This window comes from Amblyomma americanum, chromosome 4 (assembly GCF_052857255.1).
Source record: "Amblyomma americanum isolate KBUSLIRL-KWMA chromosome 4, ASM5285725v1, whole genome shotgun sequence".
Taxonomy (NCBI): Eukaryota; Metazoa; Arthropoda; class Arachnida; order Ixodida; family Ixodidae; genus Amblyomma; species Amblyomma americanum.
In genome coordinates, this window is record NC_135500.1 from 104,680,483 (window position 1) to 104,690,994 (window position 10,512).

The 10,512-nt window shown below is 47.2% G+C and overlaps 1 protein-coding gene across 1 annotated transcript; it reads left to right on the plus strand.

Moving 5' to 3' along the window:
- Positions 1–245: 245 nt before the first annotated feature.
- Positions 246–9,790, plus strand: LOC144129729 (uncharacterized). Its single transcript, XM_077663817.1, has 3 exons — positions 246–318; positions 5,697–5,899; positions 9,373–9,790. The coding sequence occupies exons 1-3, from the start codon at positions 277–279 to the stop codon at positions 9,788–9,790; spliced, it is 663 nt and encodes a 220-aa protein (XP_077519943.1). The 5' UTR covers positions 246–276.
- Positions 9,791–10,512: the final 722 nt, after the last annotated feature.

Consider the following 10,512-nt stretch of genomic DNA (forward strand, 5'->3'; position numbering starts at 1 on the left):
CGAGTCACGAAGCGTACTGCAAAGTTTGCTTGAGATAGGCGACTTACGTCTGTGTTTGTTAGGAGAATGCTCTTTGTGGGAAATAAATACTAAATTGCTTAATTACAATTCCCAATCTGCATTGCAATTTTTATCGTCGACTTCTTCAAATCGGTGGCGCTAACCGGTCAGCTGATCTCATCACTACGCTTGATCGTAGAAAAGGAAGAAGTAGCACGTTCGCACGAGTCATCAGCTGCTGCTCGAAGGTGCGGCCCGACCTGACCAGCGTTCTTCATGGAAGGCCGACGAAAGCGGTCTACGCACAGCTCGCCCCCGGTAAGCAGATACATTTCTACGTCTTTTCCTGGGCAACACAACGATAGGAAGCAGGCGAAGAACGCTGAAGGAGGGTGCATCTACTCCTTGAGTGGTAAGCTCAAGATAGCGGTGCGGACGGTCGAACACCCCAGTTAAATTTTCCTGCCCTCCTACCGATGGGAACGGCGGTTAGCAGTACGAACAGCAATTCAGGACTTCGTCCGCTCGTCCGGCGACACGTTGCCGGTTGGGGCAGCAATTCCAACTTCTCAAAGCAAAACTTATTTAGTAAAGACGGGACCGAAATACAAGGCAGTGATGACAGGGCAGCTTAAAGAAAGGCTGTTTAAAAAAAGGCTGTTAAAAACGGCCGAGCTTGAGACTCGGCTCGCTCGTCATAAGTCATTCTTTGCAGCGGGTTTTAACCCCTTCTATAATTGGGCGGAGCTTTAGTAAGCCAGCTCTCACCCAATTTGAACCAATAGCAAAGCAATTGCATCGTATGTACTAGTGGGCGGAGCCTAGGGCTCGCCAGTCCTAGCCCAGTTGACCCCGCTCCTCCTGGAACGTGCAGGGCGCGTGACTCCGCGTACGCAGTTCGCTGCACGCGCATTCGACTGACTGCCACGCATCGAAATTGCCGTCTCCGTTGACAGCAAAGGAATGTCTTCCGCGGGACAAGGTTGACTGGGCGCCAGAGCCGAAAGGATTAGTGCCGTAGCTCACTCTAAGCGCGGGCATCACGCCTCGACGTACATTCCTCGATTTCTTCCGGGTATGACTGCTCCTGGTAATAGGTGCGAGGGGGGGGGGGGGGGGGGTTGCGTCCCATCGGCCCCGTGGGCTTCCACTTAACACGTCCCCACCAAGAATGTTGGGGGACACTTCCTGTACACACAACATATCGAAGCCCGCAATAGCACAAAGCTCCCGGCCTTCAACAAAATATGGAACGCGCAAAAGCACAGGGGACCCGGCCCCCACTGGGAGCTGTACCATGGAGCACAAAAAAAAACAAAGGAGGGGCACTTCACATTCTACTTACAATAGTGAAAAGAGTACTAAAAAAAGTTACATTTTGAGGCATGCAGATATCTCAGTTATATGAAGACAAGCAGAAATGAAATCCTCTCGTAAAAGCATTACAAAAATTTCACACGCAACAACATGGAACTCAATACCGAATGAAGAAAACATACAATAACTCCAGTTCTCATGCATATACACCGCTACACGATCCGACGAGGGCAAGACAAAAATAATGACACGGTGCTCTTCGTCACACACGGATTAACTGCCACAACGATAACAGTTCACACAGGACACAATTTGCACACTGGCATGAGCGAATTCTTCGCGTTCCCCCACTCTCATCCACCGCCCGATCGTGTGCTCGAGCCACAAAGAATTTTTACGCCTATCGCAACCTGGCAGTGGCAAAGTGGGTTAAGGCTCTGGCCATTATGCATTTGTTCCTATCCCCCAGGATCGAACATGTCCGTTCGCATGAAAGTGTACATTGCGCGCTTCAGCATGCACCGTTCTCGCATTCGTCCTGCTCTGGTGTTGTCTCTCTCATCTTCCTCGAAGGAGAGGCCGACCGTCTGCGCATATGGGGGGCAAGCCTCCGCGAAAGGCTTTAAATGCTCGTGTCTAGAAGCCTCCTAGAACATGGCATGACCAGCTCAATGAATTCATCAGCGACCTCTATTTTTGCGATCCGCCTGTCGCCCAGACTCGCAAGGAGATCGCAGCATGGGTCGCGCTTCGCCTCTATCAGCGGTAGAGTAACTTCGCTCCTCCCAGGACATGGGGTGAATCCCCCGTCGTCACTGCTCTGATTCCCCTCATCTAGAGCCAAGCTTATTGCGGCGTTGAACGAGTCTGAGTTTTCCGGCTCTGAACAACCTCGCCTACCCAGCTGCTGTGGTGCTGGCTTCTCCGACGCCGCTGTGAGTGCTGCGCATGCTGGTTGAACGCACATGCCTCTTTCGCCGAACGCTGTTTGGCCTACTGGCGCTTCTACTGCCAACAACATGTCGCACCTGGCGAGCCGCCCGGCAAGGCAGTCCGTGCCGTTGCGCTCATCAGCGCCATTAGCCTCACTAACCACATACCGGGCTACGTCGCAACACTCGATCTGCACAGTCTGACCACTGTTCGAATTTCGCCCAGGCACGTCCGTAGAACTCACCTCCACCCTGGGAATCAACGGCTGTTGGTGTGTTTCGACGCCCGTGGTTGACTGCACAACGTGTGGCTTCTCGACACTAACGACAGCCGTGCTGTTTGCAGGAACACATGATTCCTCTTGTCTCTTCTTAATAGGAACGGACTGAGCTACGCTGCTGCTGTCCTCTTTATTCATTCGCCTCATCGATCAGCGTTTGATCAGCGTCCTTGATGATTATAAACTATGGCTGTGTGTTTGCCGGCTCCTGCAATACACGCGCCGCTCTCCGCGAGCGTTGCTCCTCTGCAATCCTTTTCTTTGTCTGCCGTAGCTTCTCTTCGGCTATCGCTAACTGACGCTTGAGGTCTCGAATAATGACGTCACCTCTCTCCTTTTCTATGACTCGCTCGGCATCTGATATTAGCGCTCGCTCATGGCCATTCCCATACTCATTGCCATATTCACTTTGCCAACTGAATGTAGCCATTGTGCCTTGCGTAATTCTAACCTTACGGCTCAAGCACTCCCGAGGCAAGTAAAGTGAGAATGGGGAAACTCACGCCGTTGTCGGGCTGTCGGTCATGGCACTTGCTTCGTGGCAGCAGCAGGTCACGTCCTGAGGCGCAGAAGGGTGGCCGGAATCTGTAGCTTGAAGCAGGCCCTTCACGTCCTCCCGGCCTTCAAAGTCGCCAGCCGCAGGCGCCGAAGAAGTCGCCGCGCTTCGCTCCGTCGGTCTCGCCTCACTGGCCCCTCAGCGCTGACGTGGAGCCTTGACTCCGAGGCCTCGCCTGGACTTTGGTCCCCGGGGCTTCTCCCCAAGATTTTGTGCTCCGTCAATCTTCAGGAAGGTACTGCCTCCAACCGCTCTGCAGGAAGCCGCTCAGAAGATCCTGGTCACGGCACCAGTTAAACTTTCCTGCCCTCCTACCGATGGGAACGGCGGTTAGCAGTACGAAGAGCACTTCAGGACTTCGTCCGCTCGTCCGGCGACACGTTGCCGGTTGGGGCAGCAATTCCAACTTCTCAAAGCAAAACTTATTTATTAAAGACGGGACCGAAATACAAGGCAGTGATGACAAGGCAGTTTAAAGAAAGGCTGTTTAAAAAAAGGCTGTTAAAAACGGCCGAGCTTGAGACTCGGCGCGCTCGTCATAAGTCATTCTTTGCAGCGGGTTTTAACCCCTTCGATAATTGGGCGGAGCTTTAGTATGCCAGCTCTCGCCCAATTTGAACCAATAGCAAAGCAATTGTATCGTATGTACTAGTGGGCGGAGCCTAGGGCTCGCCGGTCCGAGCCCAGTGGAACCCGCTCCTCCTGGAACGTGCAGGGCGCGTGACTCCGCGTACGCAGTTCGCTGCACGCGCATTCGACTGATTGCCACGCATCGGAATTGCCGTCTCCGTTGACAGCAAAGGAATGTCTTCCGCGGGACAAGGTTGACTGGGCGCCAGAGCCGAAAGGATTAGTGCCGTAGCTCACCCTAAGCGCGGGCGTCACGTCTCGACGTACATTCCTCGATTTCTTCCGGGTATGACTGCTACTGGTAACAGGTGCGAGGGGGGGGGGGGTCCCATCGGCCCCGTGGGCTTCCACTTAACAACCCCCTCACAGATTGTATGTGCTCATAGCAAGTACATTACTCCGTGACTTAAACTGCGCACCATAGAAACGACCGACCTTTCTGCATTGCATCGACTAGGATTACGCCTTCTCTCCAACGCGAGCTTTAAGCTAGGCCTTCTCGCGTGCCCCTTAGTTCTACCTTGTCAGTCGTGCAATGACGTGGCGCATACTTTTTTGAGCCTTTTAAACGTGATGGCTTCATATAAAGGGTTCTACCACGAGGAACGCATTAATAGCGCTGTACCTCATACTGGCGAGTATGACGCACTGCCCATGCAAATATGTCTTACAAGGATTTGTCATGATTCTCGGCTCCTATTGAAGTTCATTCGCAACGCCGACATGTTCGCCAGTGGTCAGTTTGAGCATCGTTATTTTATTGCGCAATAAGAGCGCCCTGCGCATCACTGGACAGCACATATTACGGGACTAAATGAAACTTTAGTTTGAGGTCTGCCCAATCTAGTGGCATGGCCCCTTAAGCTTAACTTTGCCTACATATGTAATGATGCACTGCAAAGTGTACTGTGCGAGGTCAGTGCATGTTCAAGAACCCCAGGTGGTCGAAATTTCCGGAACCCTTCACTGCGGCCTCCCTGATAACCTGAGTTGCTTTGGGACATTAAACCCCATAAACCAAACCAAACCAAAGATTATATTTTGAGCAATGAATGTAATAATCAGCATTACGAATATGGTGATGGAATGTATTTTGTAGGCAGAAGAACCATTGAAATTATTCGTAGGAGTGTAGTGATTTTGTAATATTCCAATGTTACTCAAGTCAGGGCACAATTTAGGCAAGCTTCTGGTCTGTAGTGTGGTGCATAAAGCTAGCATTTTGATTTTTAGAGCGATATATACTCTCTAACTGTGATAAACTACATTAAGCGCCGAAAACCGACTTTGAAAAAGTGTCCCTGGCATAAGGCTATATCATATGATGTGAGCAAGTATCAGGTATGACGTCCATAAACTTTTTCTATTCCAGGCTTTGACGCTTGCCTCATTAGCCAGGTTGAGGGAATTTCACATTTTAGTCGTTTTATTTTCTAGACCTACTAGGCTCCTCTAGAGAATTTCAGTGAAAGACGATAAGATAAAACATCCTGCTCACTGTGCTCACCATCATGTTCCGCTGCCCTTATGGGGTCCAGTCAAAGTTACGGAAGCTGAATACATCTCTCACAGACGATCTGAAATGTCTAAAGCCCTCCCTTCTAACATATGGTATGTCGTTTCCGTATTGTAATACTTGGCAACTGCCATGCCCTTCCTTCATACTGCATATCAATGGTGTCGCCGAAACGAATCCTTGCAACGACGGCCGCATTTCTATGTAAGGAAAATTAAAAACGCTCGTGTGCTTGGCTTTCCTACAGCAGTGAAAGAACTCTAGGTGGTGTAAACTAATTCATACCTTTGCGCTACTGTGTCTTTCGTAACCCGCACGTAGCTGTTGGACTCTACCCTTCCTACACACACCAAAAGCCCAGAACCAATACTCCTCCAGAAACAACGGGTATATACATGGTGACATCACAGGAGTGTTTAAGCCAATGGCAACCTCTACTTTTTTCTGCTTTTTGACCGTGACAGAGCAACAAAAAGCCCCGTTCTCGACGCCCCCGTGGGTCTCCAGACAGGCGGACCCAGCGTATGCTGGATTCCAAGAACGGGAAAGACATAAGTGACGTCCTGCAGCCAGTCGATGCCAAGGGCACCTCTGTGACGGTCCCATCAACGGGCACGAATGGAAGCGCCAAGGATGGCTGCTTTGACCAAAGAACCGATGATACTTGGTGCGTGCAAATATTTCTACAGTAGCCCTTCATGCTTAGTAATCTGTTTTTCTTGCGTCGATGAGGTCCAAACTAGTAACATTATTAAAGAAATATAAAACACATAGCCGGTTCACTTATAGAACATAAAATTGATAATTGCCTTTCTGCAACATCTGCACAAGTATCACTACAGCTGCTTCACTGTAGATCGGATTTAAACTCGCTCTACAGAGAGTTCCGCCATAAGCACTTTCAGTTCGCAAACACCTACTGATGTTATCGTTTTATTATTCAGATTACCTTACGGGCTTCTAGCCAGACATTACTGCAAGGAAGGGAGCTGCAAGTGAGATTAAAATACATTAGTTAAAAGCACTAAAGAAACAAGTAAATTATAAAATCAATACAACCACTAAAAATTTATTAGTACGCGTAAATAGTTTTCACAGAGACGAACTACGAATAAAAGTGCTGAAGTATATATAACTGAAGCGCGCCTGGTGTTCCACATAGCAGGAATGCGCTTAACTGCGCGGAGACGATGACTGATCCACCTGTGTCAGTCTTAAGAGACCAGATTCTTTCCTATGCCTATCATCTGCGCTATTTCATTTCACGTTTTCCTTGATTGAGTACATACACAAGCTACTCAAATTGCTAAGCTTCGGCTACCTCACAGGTCGCAGTTAGCAGGCCGGGGGTATTTAAATGATTTCTGGTAGTGCAAACGGTACCACTTAAACAGGACTCAACAGAAGACATCAAAGATGTACAGGCATGACATTGGACTTAAAACTTTATTTCAGGAATTCTACAATGAAGAGTCAGGAAGAAACTCGGAGGGCAACGAAAAAAGAGAGAACATAGAAAAAAATTTTCTTGCTAGTTCAATTTTGAGATGAAAGTGCCATGTTGCCTTGCACTTCTTGTGTCCAGGGTTCCGCTGTCTAAGCTTTGGTGGGGCTCAGTCATGTACCCAGTGCCCTACGTCAACGCTACTGTTTTTTTTAAACCTAAGAGTGCGGAAATTCAGGAATGACCAAGAAAGTATGAAACACCATGAGCACTAAAATTTAAGGCGGGCGATTTGTTTAAAACACATATGGTACAAGTCACTGAGCCGACACAGCGAGCGGGCAACTTCTTCGCAGTGCTTCCTAGTAATAACGAAAGAATGTGCGAGTTGCGAGTCAGGCATAAATATAGACACAAAGTTTAGAGCACATACCGGGTGTTCCACGTAAGGTGTTCAGGGTATTTTAAAAATAATGTTTTTTAGTTAGAAGAGTATTTTTTCGCCATAGCATTATTAATGGTGTAGCGAATCAGAATAGAACAAAACGTGTTATCCAATAGGCTGGCTAACTAATAATGAATAGTGAACTTTTTTGCTATTAGTCTTCTTATTTATTAAAAGGCTTGTTAGAACAAAACGTGTTATCCAATAGGCTGGCTAACTAATAATGAATAGTGAACTTTTTTGCTATTAGTCTTCTTATCTATTAAAAGGCTTGTAGCCAGCCTTAAGTAATATGTATATCAGTTTTTTATAATTTCGAAAACGTGGTTACTCTCGGCGCTGTGGTCCAACAAATTTTGACTCTCTTTGACGAGTAACGTGTGCTGCAGGGGTTGCTATGCCTGCTGCAAGCTTGTCGCTTCTCAAAACCGCATGTATCTTGGCGTGGTGTAGACAAAATTAGTTGCGCCAGAGCGCTTTGGGCAACGGCGTTTTCGAAGTTCTATAAACGGGTATGGAGCCAGCCTATCATTAGCACGGCTCAGCAGTGTCCTGAAGGGCTACACCACTGATAATGTTATGCCGAAAAAAAGTGTTCTTCTTACCCAAACCTATTTTATGGCCCGCATCTCAATTTCTACTACATAACTTTGCTGATAAAAACTGTTCATTCCGCTAGATTCCTGTTTTCAAGCAAAAAAAAAACGAATTAGAACAGCGATACCTGCTGCGGAAGCACTGTTCAAGGCAGCGCGGTTCAAGGATAAAATCGCGGTTATTCTGCTGCTTTGGCTGCTTATATTTTTGAAATATAGTCTGCATACTCTACAGTGAATTACGTTATCTAAATTATTAAATGAACATTATTAAATATAATCTCCTTTAACTGCGCCCTGCGACCAAATTAGCACAAATTAAACTACCAATATGAAATAATTTCGTTCTCTTATATTAGTAACTCTATGAACTGTTACTTCCAGTGCTTCATAATATATTTCCGGAACCAACGTTGTCGAAAAGACCACGGCTTGTTTTCAAGATAGTGTTCTCGAGTTTCGCTAAGAATTGTGTTATATCTGCTCTAAGGATGCATGTAGACTATCTGATGCACCTGTTTTGTTGGTTTTTTTACAGCGTTTACGGACTGTGTCTTAGTTGAATGGGCTCACTATTTAATTCTTGTTTAATTAGGTACACGCGGGGGGGGGGGGGGCTGTCTATGCGCATGCATTATGCGATTAGCCATTCTTTATACGTTTTAGAAACCTTTTTTTTCACCTTAATTCCTGTTGCAACCATTATGCGTCTGGAAAAGCTTCACCAATAGTTATCCTTATCTTTGTCAATTCCATGCGAGTTGCTGTTCTTTGGATCAAGAATGCATCCGTGTAGAGCAGGGTTCTGAAACTCATCTCAGCGGGCTGGTTCCCATGAATAACTTTTATTTTATAGGTCTAAAGGCAGAGAAAGGAGAGCGGAAAAAATTCATCAAAGGTAAGCGGAAGAGTAAAAATGTGCATTATTGGTTTCAAAAATACACAGAAAATTGGTGCAGAAATCAAAACCAAAGCGAAAAATCAAGGTTGTGTAGAAGGAAGCCACTCAACTGCACCTATCTCTTGTCTATAGGCTCTCTAGGCTTGTCTCTAGAAAAACGTATTCGGAGCAGACAGGTAGGACCTGACTTTTGGGAACTATTTAAGGGAAGCCAGTGAAGTTTGTCTGAAAAAGTCTCCGAAATCCTTACGGCCAGCGAGCTTCACTGTGAGGATCATGTAGGCAGTATGTTCCAGGTCCCTCGTGTTGGGTGCTAGCCAATCCGCTCTGAGAGGACGTAATAATTGAAGGACTTAAAGTTCAATACTAATTTTCGTGTCAATAAGTAGCGATGTAGGTGCGTACAGCAGTAATAGTAAAACAGTTGTAATAGTATTCAAAACATTAATGTTTACAATAAAAGCAGTATCATGAAACTTTTTGAATATTCCTAAACAACCAATCGCGGTGGACCAAAGTTCAATAATCCTAGCTAAGGCGTCCATAGAAGCACAAGGTATTGCTTTCTCGGAAAAATCTCTAAAACAGATATCATCAAAGCAAACCACATGGAGCCACCTACTAACTTTTCCATGACAAAAAGTAGCAAGCTGTTAGTCGTTCTGCGCTCTTGCGGACAGCTTTGTGCAGTGAAACTGAAAGAAGCGAGCGTGCCGCCGAAGTGAATCCTTTAAGATGAAAGGTGTATTTTCAGGCGAGCGACGTCACCGGAGGCTTCTATTATAACCGGGGCCGACCAGCCGCTGGCTGTTCGGCCGGATTCAGCACAGGCATCCAGGATCGCCACAGCCGGGCCGTCTCCTCGCCATGATGCCATAAGCAGGGACGCAACCGCGTTCGTCGCACAGAGCAACAGCATCCAGTCGCCAGGTGGCAGCGGCTTGAAGGCAGCTGACGTAGCAGACGTCAATAGAGCTCCCGAGAGCATGTCATTATCCTCCCCGAGACGCGCAGTGTCCAGCTTGGTAATGCCCGTGCCCTTGCGCATCCCGGACTCTCTGCGACACACTCCCTGCGACTCGGGTGGCATCTCGAGCCATTGGCTCCCGAGCCCCGACACCGAAGGTACTCAGCACTATGGCCTATTTACTATGCGTCTTACGGTGTACTGACACTTTCTGCAGCGTGCATTCACTGAAAGCAGGTTCTTAAGAAACTCCGAAGGCGCTCACAAGACACACATTCTCTATGATGCCCCATTTCCCTTCAGTACTGATTCCTGTTTTCGACTTCATTCAGGCTCCTCGTACGCTGGAGGAGACGGTTTTCTCATGTAGTTTTTCGGTTGAGAAATCAAGGGTTTGAGCTTGAATACTTAGGGACGATGGTAACGTGGTCCCTGAGTACTGAACGTTATAACTTCATCAAGTGGTCCCTCAGTAGAGACCACGTTACTGTGGTCCCATCTAGTAAGCGCACAGAAAATAAGCAGACAATTTTTTTCCAATGTGTCGGGCGTGGTAGTTGCTGACGCATATCTTGCCGGTAACTTTCTAAATTAGCTAATTGACCGTTGGACGGTTGGCCGTTTAATGCTGAACCCAGAAGGACAAAATATAAGTATTAGTCATTATGCCAAAGGTGAGAAAAAAGGAAAATAAGAACTGACTCCCAAACATATTCAGTTCGTTTTATTCGCGTACAGCGCTTCAGCATTTTTAAAAACCAGCTACTTCTAGCTCGGACACGCTACATACTGGCTAACCAGTGCCTGCCTATTTGTCGCCATAGTTACATTACATCCTACTCTTCGGCAATAGCTATGCCCGCATAAAAGCGTTCATTTCGAAGTCTATGTCTGCCTGCTGATGTGCCGGTAATCATCTATCAGCAG

Bases quoted from the DNA above. Each gene is read 5' to 3' on its own strand.
- LOC144129729 (XM_077663817.1), top strand. From the start codon at position 277: ATGGAAGGCCGACGAAAGCGGTCTACGCACAGCTCGCCCCCG. The intron at 319-5,696 runs GTAAGCAGATAC...TGACCGTGACAG, and splicing joins CTACGCACAGCTCGCCCCCG to AGCAACAAAAAGCCCCGTTC. The intron at 5,900-9,372 runs GTGCGTGCAAAT...GTGTATTTTCAG, and splicing joins CAAAGAACCGATGATACTTG to GCGAGCGACGTCACCGGAGG.